Genomic DNA, 22,506 nt, shown 5'->3' on the forward strand with positions numbered 1-22,506 from the left:
ACAAAATACCTGCTATGTAATTTAATTTGATTATCATCTCTCCCGGTCTTCCAACTTTTTTTTTTTACAGACTTACACAAGTACATACATTCAATGTTGGTATTAAATAGATAATGAATCGCCCATGTGCAAAGTGAAGTTGTAGAGCACAGACTGTCAATGTTACTGTAAATATGGCACCAATATTGTAATTTACTATGTACAGCCACAGCCCTGCATTTGCACACTCAGTGGTTAGCAGAAACAGCGCCTATGCCCTTAATCTTCCAACTGGAAACCTTACTGTGTTTCTGTGTACCTATTAAGAGAAAAAAAAATAGAGCTAAATAGTTTTCATTTAAAGAGTTTATTTACACCTCAGATTCTAGACGATACTTATACTTCATGATGTATTATAACTGATGCACATTATGATTATTTTTTCTTTTAATATTTATAAGTAGTACTTTTAAAAGATTTTGACAGCATGGAGCAAAAAAGAATTGATACCATACATTTTGCACTTTTCTAAGACAGCAGTTATTTTCTATAGCAAAATTGCATATGCCTATTTTTGTCTCTTTACAAAAATATTTTAAGATCTAATTAAAGAAAAATTTAAAATTAAGTTATTTCCTTAGTAAATTATTTAGAGTCAGTTCTATATTCTATGATATGTATCAAAATGGAAAAGCATCATTACAGAAAAGTTAATTTTTCTTGCATCTCTAACTTGTTTAATTCATTAGATGATTTATTAAGGCCTCTTATTTTAAGCAATGTACATAAAATACTAAACATATTTTTACACTAGAGTAGTAACGAAAATAGTGACTTTTTCCCTAATAATTTTGCAAACATTTTTCATCTAAAATACACAAGTCTCTTACAGTGTTCAAAATATCAGCACTTCAGAACAGACTGCTTTAACATCTGCACATCACCAGGGTTTCCCCCCAGGATTTTTAAATGATGCCTGCCTGTGCTGAATAAAGTGCTAACTTGCACCTTGCATTTCAAACTGTGTCCTGAGCAGCCATCCAGTTGGTACAACACCAGCTGAATTCCCAGAGGCCACTGTTCAATCAGGCTTGACTGCAATTATCATGTCAATATTTTGTGCTCCGATATGCAGATATGCACACATGCAAGCTGCATAATACCTTCTTCTCCATGGAATGTTGACTTATGTTCAATGTTCTGAGAATTTTTAATGAAACAGGATATTAAACTTTCATCAACTGTAGAAAATCACAATTATTTGACCTTAGACAGAAAGGTTGTACTCTTATGCTCTATTATTCTGTCCACTTTATTAAGTGATAATAACTAGGGAGTCCACTTTAAACTCAGAATGACAAAACGGTAATGGCCTTTAAAAATGTGTTAGATCTTGTTTACTTCCTCGTTCTCCTGTCATTCTGTTTCCTGTTAATTTGCACAAGAGTAAAATGTTAAGTGGTTTAAGAAAGCTTCTGCAAGGTATTTATCATCCCTTCAAAAGATGCAAGATACAGTTTTAAATTATCTTCCAACTAACAACAGCAATCTATATTGTTCATTCATACACCACATTCACTTATCCTTTTACATAAAAAGTGCTTGTCCTTTTTAGTACATCTGCATGTCATCAGTCAGTGAGAAATCTGTGTGAACGTGTTCAATGCTTCTTCCACAATTTGCTATTACCAGGATGCAGCAAACCACAGCGTAAGTTGCTGCAATTACCTTTCCAAAAATTCTTTGGTTATTTCTGATTGCTTGATCTTCAGCCATGTTTTCGTCCATTTGTACACCTTTAGACAGATGTAACTCCCCAGGAAGGACAACAACAAAACTCCCTCTGAATAACTGGCACTAACATTCAGGTTGCCACTGTTTCTTAGAGTGGCCTGAAATGATAAATCCATTCTTGCTCTTTGTTAAGACTTGCAAGACACAGCACACTTGGAATTTAGGTGTGAAAAAACATTTATGTAAGGCAAAGCTTGCCAAATGTAACTACCTGTAACAATACCATCTAGCATAATACAATCCCCGTTTACATCTACCAAATCTTGTATCACTGCCACAGTTTGATCATTAATGGATCCTGCTACCTCTCCCTTCCAGAAGAAAGGAAAGGAGTCAGCTAGAAGCCCTAGAGGAGAATTAGAGTCAGTTGACCCATGTCAAGATTTCATGTATTGTAAGAGAAGAGTCTTAAAGGAGAGCTCTCAAAGTTTATAAAAATATTTCAAAACCTTTGATACTCTCATCTGAACACCAACTCTATTTGAGTTTACACATGCATTTACCTGTAAAAGGTACTTTCTAGCCCTTTCTTTTTTCAACTCATCATCATAAAAGAAAAAAAGAATGTTTCAAAAGGCAGTGAACTAGAAATAGCATGCTCTTTACATAATACTGAGATCAATAGTATTTAAAGTAGCTGGAAAGTATACTAACATGAGTAGTACTTTTTCCAATGGCTTGTTTGAAAATACCTGGAGGCTTTTACATATCCCCAAAGGCATTTCTCATTTGCACAGTAAAGATAATTTTTTTTTTATATCTGAATATTAAAATGGGAATACAGTTACAGTTATCCAGCAAGAACTGCAAAGACTGCTGAAAAGTAAAATATCATTGCTGTATTACAGGAATCAACAGCACAGCCATAAAAAGGTACCAGCTACATTTTTACAATTTTAGGGCAGGCGAACTTCTATTTTGGGACCATAAAAGCACTTCAAAATAGCAGACAAATAATGGAAACCTACTATTAATTCCCCTCTATGTCCCCCAAATTACACCTTTTACATTTTCCTGGCTTATTTGATAAAAAGATACTGTAAGAAATTGTCTAATGCTACAAATATAAATTACCTGACTGTATGGCTAGTACTGTCCACTCAATTTCTAATATATATTTTTTCTTTTTCATTCATCACACATTCGTGGTGTACAAGGTTGTAAGTGAACATTTTGTCCTTTCACATCTGCATCTTTTTATTCCTGTCACTGTACTCTCCTCAAGATAGTCTGGCTATTGCTTTCATCAATTTAAAGACTGAAATCCACTAGACAATATTGTTTGGTTCATTTTACATATGATCTAGGATACACATGACTATGCTTTCTTAGATTCTCTCTGTTTCCATTAGGTAGCTGGCTTCTGATCTCACGTAGTCTATAACAAAGTCTTGGTGGGCACTGAAAGTTTCTTGGTTATGGAATTTTTGGTGGAAAGAACACAGTGAAAAATGAAGCTCTGCAAACATTGATGGTATCCATGTCACAGGCAGAAACAACAAAAGGTTTAAATCGATTTCATTCTGTTTGTATCTATCTCAAAATCTCCTAGTAAGCAAGGGCAAGATGGAAAACATTATCAATTTGGATATGACTGGGTCAATTTGTTTCTAATATAGATGTGAAGGGAAAAAACTGTCTTAAGAAGACTCAAGCTGGTTTTTAATCAGATTTCAGTGTAAATTTTCCATTTCCAGTTCTTGTCTGATACAAACGTGTAAAATATAGAAAATTACAAAGCAAGAAAATCACTTGTCCTGTAACTTTCTGGACAGCAGCAGTGCTAGGTAGCAGATTCCCTGGCAATCTAATCAACATATTAGAACTGAGACAAACTGACACTGTAGCAATATATATAAAAAAAAATTTACTGCTATAAGGTAGAGAGTAAGACAAAAACTTTTCTGAAAAGATGAGAGTGTGAAGAGGTACAGTCATGAAACAGAAGCTACTTCGGAAAAGATTATGGGAAGTTATAGCTGGAAAAGTTAGGAGAGAATATATGGAGCTGTAATTTGGTTGTACAAAAGATTCACAAGTAAAGCTAGGCTAGAAATTATTTCCAAAGCAGCAATTAGACCGTTCTCAAGCAAAAGAGATGAAGGTACATCAATTAAAGAGAAAAATACACGCTATTGCTCCATCTGTCAAATCAAAGCAACCCCAAAGTTCAAAGCTGTGATTAATAAAACTCCTATATACTGAAAGGGTTTTATCCAAGCCTATTCCAGGATTCTCTGGGGTAATGACAACACCTAAAACGATGCTGCGGAAGCAATTTCTTCTTTCTTAATTCCATAACTCTGAGAAGCACGGGAAAGGTATCATACAGATGTATAGCCTTGAGTTCACAAGAGGTTTTCTAAAGCATTAGTGTTCTTCTGAAAGAAGAGAGGACATGAAAAACTAGACAAGCACCTTAATAGAAGTATGTTGTCACGCTTTCAGATAAGAGTACCAATCACCAGCCTCTACACAAAGTACAAAGCACACACCCAGAATATATCTTTACCTTCTTATATAATACACTATTATTATACACCAGATTTCTGTAGCGAGTCTTCTGATAGGCTGAATACTACATTAAAAGGGTTTCACAAACATGTCCTACCATTGTAAAAAAATTCAGCTCATTATCATGCTTGTGGGCATCAAGGTGGTATCTTAACAGCCCCATGTTCATTTTATCTATCAGGATAATGCATACACAATTATCAATTTCTGTTGTAAATAAAGTACTACGTAATTTAAAGCAAGGGATAACTACCAAGCATAAAAATATTCCTAGACCTGAAGAAGGATAAACAAAGATGACTGACTGTATCTTATATAGGCATACAGTTCAAGAACTCCGAATAATTCATTGTATTCACCATTATTTAAATGCAAGCTTTCTAACATCTCTACGCTTCAATTTGTCCTAATATCCTGATTATTTTTAAATGCACCACAAATCAAAAATGTTAATAAGCCTGAACATCTCTGTTCCTACTTTATTAAGTTTCATGTGAAAAAGCTAAAATTTTCCATATTGTTCAGCTACCTACAGAATGTGGTTAAGGCAAAGCAATTTTTTAGTGTTTTTAATATACTTGTGCTTATATACATATAATGTATGTTCATACACATTAAATACTATATTTATATATTTTAAGAAGTTCTGAGATTTTTTTTTTTATGTTTGAAGAAGGAAAGATCAATACTACCACCACTGTCCTCATGAAAATATGACCAAATTTTATCGTAAGACAAGTCAGTAAGAATCTGCATTTCAACATAAATGAGGGATGCTGTAAATCTGTTCCTAAGTCTTCCTCACATATTAAAATTATTTCCCAAATCGAAACATGCAAGCATTGTGAAAGTAGTACACTGCCCTAAAAGCCAAGCTACTACTCTCTGCAGGTAACTGTCCCAGTACAGAGCCAGAAGTTATTTGACATCATCGTTGGTGACCAGATGTGAATTCTCAGGTAGCAGCTGTCTTAAAACAAGCTGTATGTGCTTACATCATCAATTTCTTCCCCTGGATATGAATGCTTTACAACATTAGCTCTAGTTACATGATCACACCATATTTTTGGACAAAATTTTCACTGCTTTATGCAATGCAGGAAATGGGACAACACTATAGTGAATGCACTCCCAGCTAAAGAACTTAATGCTGTATTTTCAGAAGTGGAAGAACATTTACTGATCAAGTCCAGAAAGGAAAGATGTGAACAAACAAAACGTGCCTTTCAAGATCAAAGCACTGAACAGAAATACAAAGTAGCTAGGACCCCTCCTGGCTCTATGAAAAGCTTCCCAAGTAACACTGACTAGCCATTTAAAGAAGTTAAAATCCATTTTTTCTTTTTAAAAGAATTCACTTTTTCATTTTAAAAGAGGGAACTCATGGCACCCTGAGAGACAGAACAGACAAATCTTTTGACGAGAACAGAATCAAGCATTTCAATTCTGACAGTCATGTTACCAACTCATACACGTTCTCCTTATCTTTGGCCTACAAAAATTCTGCATTTGTAAATAATAGCATTCTAAAACAATGAATCACATACTATGATGATTACTAATACTTATAGCAATCAGATGATAGTATGTAAGCACCATGAGGAAAACGTCATCATTAATATCCTCAGAGAAGCAATAATGAAACTGCATAGTCATCTCTTCTATTACTATGTCATAGCCTTTCACTTCTTTAAGACTGCAGGTAAACATAATTTATACATGTAACTGTTATCCAACCACTTATGACACCAGAAAATGTCATTTGCCGCCTCTTGCTCTTTCAACAGAAAAACAGAATAATTATAATTTCGAAATTGAATTCAACTGCAGCACAGCAATCTCAGTGAAAACACATTTTCAAGTATACATCAACTTATACCAGAACAGGAAAGTTGCAACATATTCTAGGTACTCTTGACAAAATTTAACAATGGAATTTTTGTAACACATTTTCAAAATCCTACATAGTTCTCAACTAAAAAGATAAAGAATATGGTATCAGCAGTGGGAGGGTTGTTTCTTTTCCATTTTAGTATCATGTTAAATCTTTAAACTCACCTTTCCACAACCAAGCTGACAGCTTGAGTAAGATCTGGACTTGACATTTGGAGATGTTTCCACAGAGACCACACAAATTCTTTATCAGCCTTAGAAGCAGGAAAAAAAAGACAAAAATACATTAAATGTATGCTATACCTTTTATAGACAAAAATGTTACACTGTGCATATTCAAAAGACAATTACAAAAAACCCAACTCTAGTCTAGTGAGAATTCCCCACAAGTTTCTCACTGTCCCATGAATAAAAAAAACATGGCAAACAATTCTCTTGAATAAACAAAGTTTTAACCATACAGAATTTTGAAGGAAGACAAAGACCTATAACCAACAATAAAAGAGTACACAATGTGACACAAGGCAGCAGAAATAAACATTATTCAAAAGAGGCTGCCTTTTGCTATATCCAGTACTGGTATTTCTAGCAGCAGGACAATTTCTATTAATAAACATTGATCCTGGAATACATGCTTCAACATTAAGTTTCACCATATGCAGCTCTTAGATTTTATTTCAAAACAGACAGTAAATCAGTCTTCTAACATATGCTCAGCTAACGAGCATTATATAAAAGCTTCTGAAAAAATTCTCAAGTGATAGCAAGAAAACAATGTTCTTTAGAAATACACTTAAGAAAATTTGTGAAAACTAGAAGTCAGCTAAAAGCTTTTTCCAGATCTGTATTTTCTGCTACACATAAGTTATTATTTTGCACTGGTGTATTTTTATTCCAATAGAGTTTTATTAGTGGAAGCACCAATATTGATGTAGTTATGTTACAAACTAAAACCATAATGTGTTAAATATATAAAAAATTCGGGGGCAGGGCAAGGAAATCAGCAAAAGGTGAAGACAAGAAGAACGGTAAGAAAACATATGTACATAAACCATGGACTGGACTAAGACCAAACCTGCTAAAAGCAGCCTAACATAAAAATAGATATATCAATAAGCCAAAACCATCATATTCACAGCTATGTCTACTGAACAGGTAAAAATCACGGAGTGTAGCTTAGTCTACCTTCTACTAGTTTTTGAATGTTAAAGAAAATAGAATTTGCATGAGGACAACATACGACCTAAAATGAAAACCGACACTATTACAGCTATTCATTTCCTGCTTCCTTCTTCTCCCAAGCTTCTGGAACCTAATCTACTAAGATATGGCAGATATCATTAGTCAACCAGAAGCTCACTAAAATCACTAAACAAACCACACAGTATCTCATCTCATCTCTGCACAACTCTAGCTTAATCCTGATTATAAAATGAAACAGAAGACCTGAGTTCCTATCTTTACCTCCACTGTTTGGTTTCTTCATAGGTTTCCCACTTAATTTCTTCTTTCCCTTTCTCATTTTTTATGAACAGATTGCACCTTTGGTTACAGTACTGTGAGCCTATGACTTGAAACAGCTAAAACCAATGGCTAAGACAAAAAACAGCTCAACAGAACTACGTCAGGGCTCACGAATCAATAAGGACCACATACTTTATGATTAGAGTAAATCTCAGGAGCAGAAATTGCTTTTTCTGTTTTTGCTGTATTTTCTTTTCATTTGCTCCTGATCAGTTTTGCCTTCTAGGAAGCAAACTTGAACTTTACAAGCAATTTTCACTTCCAGCCATGGCAATCACTCCATCTTAATGCTTCTCTTTCTTCAGAACAAGACAACAACTATCTTCAATATGAAATCAAAAGATCTCTCTAAAGCTAGCAAGCTTTTATCAAGATTTATCAGTGTACTGAGTCTAAATTATTTTATCAAGATTAATACTGCAACAGCCAAATACATTGAATTATGGATTTAATGAACTTTAACAATGATTATAGAAGAAATAGGAGAGATGGTTGTACCTATTTTCTCCATGATTTATGAGGAAAGCCTCAAAGATTTTTTTTTTAAAGTTCTGATGTGTCTTTCTTTCAAATTTAGAAATGCACATATTTTGAATTTTAAAATTGCATAGAGAAGTGAGACTATGCTGAACTTAAGAGAAAATGTAAGAAAAATGCTGAGCAAGTAAGTGAGGGGGTTTATGATTGTTGGTTTAAAACATATCTTCCTCTTTCAACTATTGTAATTTCTAGTTTACATTTATTTAAATCTTTAAATGCCATCAACTGCTTCAGCCAAGCAAGGAAGAAAAGTTTATAGAGATTTGATGCCTTATCAAGGTATTGCTGTAAACCCGGAAAAATTCACCTGCCTACTGTAAGAATACGCACCACTATCAAATCCAACTAGCTTTCCGATAGTGTTAGAAAGTAAATAAAACAAAGGCTCTGGCCACAAGGATCTTATAATGCAAGACTATTATCAGCTTATTCAAACTGGACTACAGAAGAAAAAGTTTCATAAAACCAGAGAAATTTCATCTAACTGCCTTTGTAGGATGTACACAACTTTTCAAGTGCTGACAGGGAGACTTTGTTTTGGGTTATTTCCAAACAAAACCAAACAATTAACAAAAAAAAAAAAAAGTGTGTAGCAAGAAATGGTGCACAAACCGTTTTTTAAAAACCCTTGAAAGGAACATCACCTTTCTCTAACCAAATTGGGTTAGCAGTAAGGACTCTTTTCAAAACTGCAAGTGACCCTGCTGCATGCAAGCAAACAGTAACTAACTGGATAATGGTGCACTATCGTGCATGACTGCATTCACTTTTTGAAGATAACACCAAAACTAAGCCATACAACATACAAATAAGAACTCAAATTACTTCACATCAGTATCCAAGTCTTTATTCAGTATAAGTGCTAAAAATAAGTTCGCTTTCAGCTAGGAGTTAAGCTAAAAGACAAACAGCAAGCATCATATTAATTAGGTTACACAGTTCAGACCAAGCAGATGACTATCACCTCTTTAAAAAAAACCAAAAAAGTACAATGTCATATTGTGTGCTATCACCTTCTGCCACTTAATACACTGGATTTCTATGTATCTATTCTGGAATACTATAAAAAAAGTGTGCACTTTTTTCATGTGCTCTCAAAAAAGCCACCATCTCCTGAAAATGCCTTACCATGTGTGTACATGGTGAACCAGGTATGACCTACTGCTTCTTCTCAGGCAGAAACAGAATGAAAAACAAAAATCTTTTTCAGATTTGGAAAAAACACCGCAGGCTTCCAAAAAGCATTAGGATCTATACAGAACACGGATTCTGAGCATTTTTAACATCTAAAAATATCTTGTATTATGTTGGGAGCCCAGCAAAGAAAAAACACAAAGCCAAACAAAAACTCACTGAAGAATAGCAAGGGAAATGTGATTTCAATTATTTAGAAGGACAGTAAGTAGTTCTTACACTCTAAATGACACCACTTTGAGTATAAAGAAATCTTGAATCATAATGGAGGACTAAACCACTATATATAATAAACTACATCTAACTCTAATTTAAAAATAATTTTAATTCAAATCTTTCAGTTAATCAGCAATACAGAGAGCAGAACTGAACTGATAACAGTGCTTGAATATTTTTTATATCTTTAATACACAATTCACTGTGTATTTTTAAACTACTTAAAATGACTAACAAATTGGTCCAAGGGCCATGAAGTCATTACAGCACACAGAAGTCCAAATATAACAAAGTACCAACAGAATTCCACCTGCAAACACTCAAAAATCTTAAGTCAAACAAAGTTTCGGATGCTGATTTATGAGCTCACGAGCTTTGTTCTGTTCAGTTTTCTTTGCCTGTTTAAAGATTTGGATATGCTTACCATCACACTTCCTTAGCTTTTCCCCTTACTGTCATGTATACAAGATCACATTGGGTTTTCTGCTTGCTTACTTATTTATTTATTTATTAAAGAGCTGAGTCACTTGGGCTTCTGCATGACTCCAAGAAGCACTATCACATATCACAAGACTCACTACAAGCAGCAGTGGCTGCCTGTTGTCCTACCCTGCAGGTTCCTACATACTCCAGGTCCCAGCTGGGGAACAGCACAAGGCATCACAGGAAGACAGAATAGTGAGCAACTTTGATACACCTACTTGTAAGCACAGCATTTCTCCATTACAAAAAAACAACAAAAAGGGAGAACTATAACAACATACACTGAATTGTTCCCAGTGAATAAATATGTACAAAATATATATATGTACAATACAACAAGAGGGAAATATTGACATCCCTTCCATGATTTTTGCTGAGTATCTTATGAGAGACTGGACAGAGTTAATGCCTCAAACACCCGTTGTGACGGAGACCAGGGCCTGGGTTTTGCGGTTGAGGGAAGGAATGGAAGTTGCTTGCAAGGCCCCATAGCAACACCACATGTGAGAGACTGAAACAGTTAATGTCTCACACATTGTGGTGGGGCAAGTTCTGCATAACAACAAAACTAACCACAGGTTAGGCGTGCAGTTCATGGGCAGGTCACCATGTTTGGCCAAATGTCAAACAAAGGTCACACCTGCAGGGAGGGAGAAGTTACTCTCCAAATGACTCCCAAGCCCACCAACCCATTTCCCAAAGGTTATGGAAGCACAAACAGCACATGACACCTAATTAGCCTAATGAGTTCAAGTGCCCACCTGAAGGAGGGACAAAGAGATGATAAAAGGAAACAAACTGAAGCCCCACATGCAGGCACCCTCCGGAACTGGACTCTTAGGCTGGCTGGACCAACGCTGGACCCAGGGCTGGTGAAATCTTTCTCTTTTCTCTCTCTCTCTTTTTTCTTCCCATAACCCCCACTCTTCATCCCTTTAGATACAGTCTCTCTGTCTTCCTCTCTCTTTTTTTCCATAATCCCTACACCTCATCCCTTTAGACATAAACCATTGTACCAAGTCTGGGACTAGGAGTGGATCCAGCCGCCCCAGGGCTCCTCTCTGAGGAGGAGTCTAGAAAGCAAGGGGGTCTGCTCTGAACCTCGTGACCCAACGGGAGAGATCTCCTTATTGTCTTACCTGAAGTGATATATATGGTTACCACGTGTTACACAGTTTACTGACGCAGTTTCATGACAATTTTTGTTGTAAGAAACCCCGCCACCTACCGTTACACCTTCCAAGTTCAGGTTGCTACTCCCATAAATAAAACGTTCAACTGATCGTTTGGTGTTGCTTCACCTTAATCTAGCCCAAGGGAATTCAGAACTCAGCATAACCCGTCCCTGGCCTGTCCAGCACGGGTTGTGACAGTATCCAGCATGCACTGAGTTTCTGGCAATCTACTTTCTACATAACCTTTGCCAAGCCTCCCAGAAATTGACCTTTTGATAATACATAAAATACAAAGTTTCAATTAACATTAAGTTGTCTTCCCAATGAGAAGACAGACACTAAGGTACAAATGATGTCTTAACTGAATAAACAGTTCAGATAAACCTCAAAGAACCTATAGCTATTTCACCAACAGACTACTTTCCAAGGAAGAGTAAAATCAACTCCAAGTTGTATGCATGTCAGTGAAATTGCCACTCCTTACATAAGTAAATTCTGCAACATTTCTGTCTGTGTTGAAGGAACGGTAGATGAAGTAGGAATGAAAAAGCCAACCTAACTTAAAAATAAAAAAGCTTGCTTGCAGTAAGAAATATTGAACGTGAACAGTGTGCACTAAATAAATGTCAAAGAAACAGCTAAACAGAACAGGCTAAGTGGTGTCCATTAAAAAAAAAAAAAAAAAGGAAAAAAAAAGAAAAACACAAACAAACAAAAACCTTCCCAAGTCCTCTGGAAATAAGTGAAAAATCACTGGAATTTCCAGAACTGCAAAACAACGCCATTTCAATAAATGCTGTTTATTTTTGATGATGGCAGGAACTGCTATTTAAAGTTACTACTGCAACCTACGAATGTGCGCACACAGAACTATAAAGCGGTGCTGTAATTACATCAAGAGATATTCTAATCTAAATCAACAAATGCCTTTCACTACATATTTGTACTTCTGTAAATGCACACAAAACAAAGCAGCATCCTGCCCTAGTGGACCTCTGCCAGAAGAATAAGGACACAAATACATCTTCAAATACCTGTTACCAGTAAAAAAATAAAACAACACCTTCAGTTAAAAATCTGTGAACTTAATTACATAAAAAGAAAGTTTACAAGGAAATGTAGAAAATTTCTCATTATGACAATAAAACAGTAAAACGTCAATGAATGGTAAGTTGCCATAAAATGTGACTTTCTTCACTTTAACATGCCCAACATTTTAATAGCTAAAACTGTTTAATTTAAATCTATCAGTAATTAAGCATTTTGTATAACAGAATGAGTATTAGCCAGAAATTATAACAGTTTTAAAATAAAAAGAAGTTTAAACAGCCTTTTTAAGTTCTTGGCACAATTAATGGACTTGGTAAGGCTGTTCCCTGAATGGTCTTGGGAGCCAAACAATTTCTTCTGAAAAAAATGTTGCTTAGACTGTCTGAAGTTGGCACAGAAAACACTGCAGCTGTCAAGGCCTAGGATGTATCAATCTTCAGCATACCCAAGGAACATTCAGCCTACTCAAGTGTACATTAACAGCTCAAGAGATCAGCAAGAATGTACCTTGAACAGCTGAGAACTTAAATACACAAGGCAGAATACAGAAAGTTAGCAAAAATTACTCATTAAAACTAAGATTATTCACAACACATCTAATGACAGATAAAGACGCTCACCCTGTGATCAAGTTTGCACTCCAGAACTGAAGAATTATGAAAGAAAAAACAGAGCACACGGCATATCCCCCCAAAAGTGGGATTTTCCCTCAGCCTACAGTGAAAGTAATTGTAATTCATTATCCTACTGAAAGACATACAGAAATGAGGAGTACTTTAGTTCTTGAACATGTTCTTTGCAAAGCAAACTAGATTTTCCTTACTGATTTTTAATAGCAGCAAGCTCAGAAGCAGGGACAAACGTAAGATGAGCCACTGACAAAGGTTATATAACATGACTAGCTACAGCAAAAGTATTTGCTTGCAAGCGAAGTCGTGAATTTATTAAACATTTGTGTAAGTCACAAAATGAATCCCTCTGGCTTATACGCAGGGAAAGACAAATATTCGTATTTAAATTAAAACAATTTACTTTCCTTTGGAAGAGAAATCCAAGCATAAATACTGATCTGGACATTTGACATCAAAATTATGTAAAACTGTATCAATATTGCATAGTTATTTGCCTAATAGAAACTTAAAAGTGACCTAAACACAGAATTAGAAACCTAAAAGTGACCTAAACATAGAATGTTTTGAGTATTTTTACACTGCTTTATCAAGGATAATTAGCTGGCATTTTTTTAAAGTAATGACTCTGAATTGCTAGAGGAAAAGCTTTTAAATTAGCAGTAAGAAGAGTACCAAAAGCATAAGCAGTATCTCTCTTTTTTTGCTCACAGGAACTATACATTCATGACAGTTTGGGTATTAAATTTACAGGTTGGTTTAATTTTTGTTTACGTGTCTATCATGCACTGTGTTGAGAACAAGCATAAACTGAAAAACCTGTTCCTTTAGTGTAAATTCATACATCAAGCGTCTGTTACCTGCAGTTTGAAATCAATACTCTTTTTTGATGTTCCACTGTATTTATTTCAAAGCACGTTAACTATTAGTAGCGTTCATATCATACCTTAAATTTTTATAGCATTACAAATTATTATTTACAAATTAGGAAGATACCATCTTCTGAAATCTGGAAAAGAACACCCCCAGAACAGAAAAACAAAATCCAAACAACCAACATCTTCCCTGCCCACCCCCCTCCATACCCCATGATATTTGCTAGAAAAGTACAGGACACAAACTCTTGATTTTAGTTTTTTAATCAGTAGATACCCCCAAAAGGGAAAATGAAACAGTTGGGAGGACAGAGGGAGCTGTTGGTTTACTGTTAATTTCTAGTAAGAACTCTGTAATAATCACATACTGACAATTTCCTGTATTACAAAGTATTTCAATACAAAGTGAAATACACATGACTGTCAGGCTGGAAGAATTTGTACTGAAATGCAAAATACTTCATGGAATGGAGAAGAAAATAAAAAGCATGAAATAACATGGCTGGTATAAGCATTGAAACATCTGCAAGAAAATTGCTGTTATGGATTGTTTTGGACTCCCCTAATATCTAGTATACTTCTGACTAAAGAGCTCAAGCCTTTAATCAAGCTGACATATATGCTTTATTTGCAAGTGACAGGCTTGCTTCTTGATGTCACACAAGACTTTTAAACTTACACTGTTGTATGCTGCCAGCGCAGACTCTCTTGATCCTGCTGTGCCAGTGTTTCTTTGTGATTTCCAGTCACGTATTATATTCTTAAATAAGAGGTATTCCCTCTACAATCCATCCAGTACTGCTGAGTGGTCACAGTACAGAATACTACACTTTACAGAAACTCTCTCCGAGGTGCTACATTTTTCAACAACCTAAAAAGTCACTAGGAGGTAAGACTGATCAGTACGTCACAAGAAAACTTAGTGCCTTATACACACCAGGCTCTAAAGATAATGTTAGGTTATTTTCAAGTTCACAAAAGTCACTCACACACAGTATATGCTGTTACATCTAATTGCCAGCTAGAGATTTGTAAGAAGGCTGTATGTGACCCAACCAGATTGATAGCTTCAAAATAGATGGTATCAGCAAACAAGTTTATCTTCCCCACTTCCTCCCTAATTCCTTAATGTTGCAGTATAAGGGGTATGCAACCGACATGTAATTACATGATACTAGAAAAATAGTTTAACGTATCTTCCAGCCATAATTTTCTATTTAAAGAATTTCCTGTTATCTTGTCTCTGTTGGTAGTTTTGGCAACAAAGATACCTTTGAAACAAAAATGGAAAAAGAAAGTATACTGCTTTACTTACACATAGATGTAGAATATAAAAAATTGTGTGTAGATACATAAACACACATACCCCCATCCAAGAGATTGCATCCTCACTCAGAACTCTGTTGAAAGCAAACAGGCACCATAAAAATAATATAACGTTATCACGTTAGAATGTTGCTGCAGTAATAGTGGTCTAAGCAAAAATACTACACGACTTACACTAAAAGATGTTGTCATTACACATGATTTCATGAACGGACTCTCAGATTAGTCTATCAGTGTGACAAAAAGACAGCAATGCACTTAACTGAATGTTATTACACATTCTTAATTGACATAAATAACTGACTCATTGTGGCATCAATGGACAAGAAATACAAGATATTTCCTGGCCTGTCATGACATAAGTCAATGAATTAACATCACAGAAGTCAGATCAGTACCATCACAGGAGGACAGGACAGAAATAAACATGTTAAATGGTAGAGAGAAGTTATCAGATAGACATGGACCTATGACATGCCATGCCACCCTGACTGAATATATAGAAGTAAATTACTTCCTTTGCTCTTTGGTGAATGCACAGTCAGGATGCTCTGCAAGCCTTCATTCACTGGTACACCTGTTACACCGACAATTGCTTTTTTCTGAGTACTCAACATTGAAAACTTAACACTTGGTTGATGTAAGAATTGTTTTCAAAGAGGAGAGGATAGGAGAAAGCAATGGGTTCAGTTCCAGAGGTAAGGCTTTGCTTTAATCCCTTTATAGATCAAGGATAGGATAACTCATCTGTGAGCTTTCATTTCAAGATATAAATATCTAAACTACTTCAATAAAAACTAACCATAGTCATTGAAGTAATTTGGATGGAAGATGCAGAGAATGGAATAGGACATGAATTTTCTAGGTCACATAACTGCTTTCTGGAAGTGCTACAATTCTGAGAGTTATTTTGAGACTTCAATCACTTATTTGAGAGCACAGGACAGTCTAGAAGTTTCAGCAGCGGCCTCATAGCTTTTGTTTAAATATAATGTTCTGCATTAATATAATCATAATACATTTGTGATTTTCAATGCATTCAAGAACACAGGAATGCACAAGTAGTTTTATTTTACAGACAATATAACCATATGCATACATTTGGGTATATTCACTCCAAACTACCATGACTAATTATTATGGGTTTGTGTGGCGTGATTTTTTTGGTAGTGGGGGAGGGGACCACAGGGGTAGCTCCTGTGAGAAGCTGCTAGAAGCTTCCCTGGCTCCAACTCAGACCTGCCTCTGGCCAAGGCCGAGCCCATCAGTGACCAGGTGGTAGTACCTCTGGGAGAACAGATTTAAGAAGGGGAACCTGCAGTGAGTAGGGGGATCAGAATGTGAGAGGAACCCCTCTGCAGACACCGAGGTCAGTGCAGAAGGAGGGGGAGGAGGTGTGCCGGAGGAGGGGATGCCCCTGCAGCCCATGGTGAGACGGCAGGCTGTCCCCCCCCAGCGCATGGAGGGGAGCCGGGGAGCAGAGGCCCCTGAAGATGGCCATGACTCCATGGGAAAGCCCGTGCTGGAGCGGTGCATGGCTGAAGATCAGCCTACGGAAAGGACCCACACCAGGGAAGTTTGTGGAGGAACTGCAGCCCACAGAAAGGACTCACATTGGAGAAGTTCGTGGAGGACTGTGTCGCATGGGAGGGACCCCACACTGGAGCAGGGGACGAGTGATGAGTCCTCCCCCCGAGAAGGAAGGAGCAGCAGAGACAACGTGTGATGAACTGACCCCAGCCCCCATTCCCCGTCCCCCTGCACTGCTGCAGGGGAGGAGGTAGAGAGAACCGGGAGTGGAGTTGAGCCAGGAATGAAGGAGGGGTGGGGCAAAGGTGTTTCAAGTTTGGTTTTACCTCTCATTATCCTTGTTTTGATTTGATTTGTAGTAAATTAAATTGATTTTGTTTCTTCCCCATGTTGAGCCTGTCTTTTGCCCGTGACTAAGTGGGGAGTGATCCCTCCCAGTCCTTATCTCGACCCACAAGCCTGCCTTTATAATTTTCTTCTCATTCCACCACGGCTGGGGGCGGAGAGTGAACAAGCAGCTGCGTGGTGCTCTGTTACCAGCTGGGCTGAAACCACAACACTAATCAAGTGGAATTTGGGTCCACCAGGTCAACTCTGCCTGAAATGACTTTGTAATACTTTCCAAATCCTGTGAAATTGTGGACAAATAGGAGAATATTTGCATACCTTCTAAGTCATGAGCTAAACAGTACCTGAAATAGTTGAAACAGTGCACGCGTAATAACAAGGACAAGATTATCTTAAGTCATTCTCTAAGAACAGCATACCTCCTCCTGAACCAAAATATAGTTTGATGGGAAAACCAGGCCTGCTACAGCTTCTCCAGGCTGAATCTGTAACTACATGGTAAACGTAGACATCTCGGCATGTTCTAGAGGCATCCTCAGTGCAGTTGGAAATATTACAAGAGCATACTTCTCTGCATGTAAAACTCAAATTCCTTTCTTAAGAAACAGCAATATTTTGTTGTTCCCATAAAAGATACCTTTCCACTCATGCCTATCTCATGGCAGTCAGACGAAGTTGCCAGTGACTGGAAGAAAGGGAATATCGCACCCTTTTTTAAAAAGACGAGGACCCTGAGGACTACTGACCAGTCAGCATCACCACAGTGCCCAGTAAAATCATGGAACAGATCCTCTTGGAAGCTGTATCAAGGCATAAGGATGACAAGGAGGTGATTAGAGAAAGACAACATGGCTTCACCAAGGGCAAATTGTGCTTGACTAATCCAATGGCCTTACACAACAGAGCGACTGCATCAGTGGACAAGTGAAGAGCTACGGATGTCATCTACTTACATTCTGTAAAGCCTTTGATACAGTCCCCCACAACATTCTTGCCACTTCATTGGAGAGATATGGGTTTGATGTATGGACTGTTAGATGGATAAGGAATTGGGCGGATGGCCCCATCCAGAGAGTTACAGTTAATGGCTTAATGTCCAAATCCAGTAACGAGTGACATCCCTCCAGGGTCCAGGCTGGGACCTGATCTACTGAAAGACATCCCTGTGCACAGCAAGGGGGTTGGACTAGATGATCTTTGAAGGTCCCTTCCAACCCAAACTGTTCTATGACTATGATCTCTGTACCAAATTTCAGATTCCCACTCACATGCTGGGGGCAATTTGAAATATTTGCACACAGACGTACTGTGAATAGGTAACTACTTTATTAAATGCAAAAATACTTTTTTTTTTTTTTTTTAAATCTCACTCTCAGTTCATCTTCAGTTTTACTCAAATATTCCAAATAAGTGTTTTTCCGAAGGAAAGACCAGGTATGCAAAAATTCACTCTGGTTAGCTAAAATTTGTCAAAAGTAAAACAAGCAAAAGAAAACAAAAAACCTTAGCTATTTAAGAACACTACTTCTGTCTATAATACATAAAGACTAAGGCCTTTATTAACAACACCTGTACTAACCAGCCTCATGTGATTTAGACTCCTTACACCAAAATATAAAAGTACAAAATAACAAGAAAAGCACCCAAAGCACTAAACAGCTGGCATCCCTTGGCACCAATAAATATGTGGTCTTGGCTTAATCACTAATAAAAGAAATTAGTATTAAACAAATGGGAGCATTAAACACTTTGCCCCATTTTGAAAGAACAGTATGGATATCAACAATTCATCCAACAGAAATAATAATACACTCAAATTCTCATACTGGTCATTCACAAACATGTAAATTTTGGTCACAAAGTCAGAAGAATGAGAACGAAGTCAACATAAAAAAACATTGCTAAGGAAGAACCATGGCTTTTTAAATTTAATATTAGTTTCAATTCTCAGCTCTTGATTTAAAAACTTTTCTAATAAATACAATCAACATACATAAATAACTATTTGAGATGCATCATGAAACAATGCAATGTTTTGTTATTTAATATCTTTTCATATTTACTTGTAAATAAAGGGGGGGGGGGGGGGCGGTAAAAGTACTTATAAATCAATGTTATAATGGCTACAATAGATTTTTCAATGGGTGTCCTGGATATTAAATTGGTTCAGAATGAAAGAATGCATCTGTTTTTCCAGCTAACAAAATATTTTTCATAATAAGAGTTTGTTATAGCAGTCCTATCTGTTATCAGTGCTAGTGATACCAAATAAAATATTTTACATCCCTCCATGGCCCATGAAGTGATCAAAACAATACAATTCAGCTGTCCACAAAGTACTGCTCTTTTTCTGCAAACACAGTATAAAATAAGACATGGAGACCAGAACAGGTCTATGCACAGCTTTCACAGTAAGCAGGAAACATAAAACATGAAACAAAGCCAGCAGCAGCTGAAGCCCTTGCCATTCCACTTTCCACAAAGTAACAGCCTACCCTCCTTGTTCCTCTTCTACCCAAAAACACTTAGGGATACACATAGTCCATTCTTACAGACTTCTCTCCAATCCCTGACAATGAAGAAAAGCAATAGTAGCAGCAGCTACAGAAGATCTCTTTTGACAGAAACTGTCAAATTCTACCAGCAAATGTGCTGCAGCAGAACACTTACAGACAGATTACTGATCAGTTCCTAACTTTTTGAATAATGGAGAATTTTCTATTTTTTGATCTATAACCTGCATTTGTAAATTGAAAACCACAAGAGCAGCAGTATGGTTTGTTTGACTAAACGTTACGGTCTGCAGATCACTAGCAGCTGACAGACTGTACCTTCTGAGTCAGGGGCATAAACTGTGCAGATAAACTGTGCCATGCAATGGTGTACTCTTGAGAGACCTGTTACTTAGTCACAGCTATATACACCTCTAAATTCCTAACATAGCAAAGGGGTAGGCATTATAACCATCATTGACAGGAAAAGCACGTAAGATAACACTAACAAGAGCTCCCTAAAAACAGTGTATATATAACTGCAGGAAAAAAAAGACAGGGTACTCTTAGTTTTTGCAGAACCACAAAGTTAGAAAGGAAGTCCTCGATTAGGAAAATAGCACCTTATTTTAGCAGCAAGAGATGCCATGTTACCTTTGAAATCAAAGCTGCAATGAATAAAATAAAGACTGCTGTGTTTTTTTAAACTAATAATGGGTAAATTGTTAAGACACTTGTTTGAACCCAAAACAGCACTTTCAGCAAATAAAGAAAGAGATCCTAGGCTGGAAAACATGAAACGAAACTAATCAAACCAAAGTCCTTTTGTGAATATCGCCAATAGCATAAGCAAAAACAGAGGACATGCTTGCTTCTACTAACCCTCTGTATTTCCAGCAACATAAGACGCTCAACTGGATGTGGAAAACCCAGTCTCAAATCACACTGTCTTGTTCAAAGTCAGGATTTGATGAAGTTTCCCACCACAGGATATTTTAAAGAACCTTTCCTATCTTTTTAGTTACAGAAGAGGGGGCATGAAAGCATCTGTAGTTCAGCAGTTAAGAGACTGAGAGCTAGGACACCAAATATGTATGTTCTCCTTTAGGAATGCACATTATTTTGCACCAAATGAAGCATCTTCCACAAAAAAAGGACTGCAAGAAACCAACCACAGAATATGCTATAAATCAATTCTTAAAATACAGAGTCACCACGTGATTTAAAGAAATGCACAATATTAAAGAGAAAACTTATGAAAGCTAAAGAAAAACACTCTTAGCCCAGAAACTCCACTCAGAATGAGCTTCCAGAGATACAGCAAATCATCCCCCTTACAAAAAAAAAAAAAAATAGAAACAAACAAACAAACCACTCTGATTTCTTTTACCAGAGCAACTGTGCTTGCAAGACAAGCACCTCCATCTGCCCTCCAAAAAATACAGAATCACAGGAGAAAACAAGATGGGGGTGAAACACATGCCAGATCTTTTAAACACTGTGCACAGCCAAAAACTCTAGGGATTAGTGAGAACATAGGTGTTGAAGATTTTCCAAGGAAGTGTCTTGAGATATTAAGGTGGTAGTCAGTAGTATAAAACCTTAAAATATGCAGCAGTTAAAGCAATTAACAGACACCAGATACGTCCAGTGTCTTAACTGGTCCATATATGAACTGTGTCATAACTTACTGTTTCACCTTTGCCTTTCCACTGCCCCCCAACAATGTCAAGCCAGTCACAAAAATGGAACAAGGTCCCATAGGAAACAAAAAATTAGAAAAAAAACCAAACACGTTTCCTTTGCAGTTTTTTTCAGGAAAATTACTCAATTACTTAAGTAATTCTCAAGTAAAATTAGAAGAGGAGCACTGAAATTAGAAGTCATTTATTAAATGATTATCAACATAATTATACAATTCTCTACTGCAGACACAATAATTTCACCAAAACAGCATAATACAGAGGCAAACACGCTTCAGATTTATTTTTTACTTTCTCAGCTTTATACAAGTCTCCTCAGCAGAAAATTTGGGAGATTTGGACTGTTTTCTTGATTTGGCTTTCTCATTTTTGCAAATTTCATCACAGAACTACAAGACAACATCAGTTTTCACAGAGTGACCGCAACAAAATTGTTGTGCTTTTAACAGGCCCTCCAAGATCTCCCTTATTATGACTGAAGCTCCCTCAAAGTTTTTAGGAATATTAAAGAAAATATCAAATACTGCAAACCTAAGCTGCCAAGGTCAAGATTTACCAACAGAATCTTAGTTTTAGAAAAGAAGAGAGGAAAAAAAAGGGAGTCTTCAAAATATCATATTTGGCTCTGTAGGCACCCTTACTTGGTAGGAAGTGTTACCTTAAAAGACAAAATAAACATGAAGAAGAAAAAGAACCTCTGTTTGAACACAAAGGCCACCATCCCAGATAGAAAAAGGGTCAGCTACTCCAAGATCCTGTTGCAGAAAAGAGACAAAAGCCAAAAGCAGATGCCTGGAATACCTGTGGTTAGAGCAAAGCTAGCATGCACAATAGTTCCACTAAGACTCAGGAGCTTCATTAGCCAGAGAAGGCTTCTGTATATTTAGCCAATGGACTCCATATCACCAATGGATTCCAGTTCCCAGTGGAGAGACTTTGTTTTGGAAGTGCGGTTTATATGACAGCAAATGTAATAGTCCCAAGGAGGTGTGGAGAAGTAGGAAAAAAACATGGCACATTTTATTCTGGTGATAAGTAACTGTTGGATAGATACATCCCTGTTCCTATAACCTTGTTAAGTGTTCCCCAGAACCGATTAAAACTTTCAGCCTCAATCATTTGATAAATGGGATTTTTTTTTTCTTTGGAAAAAAAAATATCCAAAAGGCTAATACCTAAACAAATACTTAAGGCCAGTCCTTTAGTTCTGGTACACTGTTATTTGGGAAGTCTGTTTTGGA

At 36.7% G+C, this 22,506-nt stretch overlaps 1 protein-coding gene across 7 annotated transcripts in view; it reads right to left on the reverse strand.

The window, feature by feature from the left end:
• CNTLN (centlein) overlaps window positions 1-22,506 on the reverse strand; it is a 198,954-nt gene that overhangs the window by 173,128 nt on the left and 3,320 nt on the right. For 6 of the 7 annotated variants that reach the window (XM_030004482.2, XM_030004483.1, XM_030004480.1 and 3 more), the window contains one exon: window positions 6,346-6,434. In XM_030004482.2, coding sequence (XP_029860342.1) covers window positions 6,346-6,434 — 89 coding nt within the window. Of the gene's footprint in view, window positions 1-6,345; window positions 6,435-13,137; window positions 13,216-22,506 lie in introns of those variants that run through there. The other variant, XM_030004478.2, reaches the window with a different exon arrangement.

This window comes from Aquila chrysaetos, chromosome Z (genome assembly GCF_900496995.4).
Source record: "Aquila chrysaetos chrysaetos chromosome Z, bAquChr1.4, whole genome shotgun sequence".
Lineage (NCBI taxonomy): Eukaryota > Metazoa > Chordata > Aves > Accipitriformes > Accipitridae > Aquila > Aquila chrysaetos.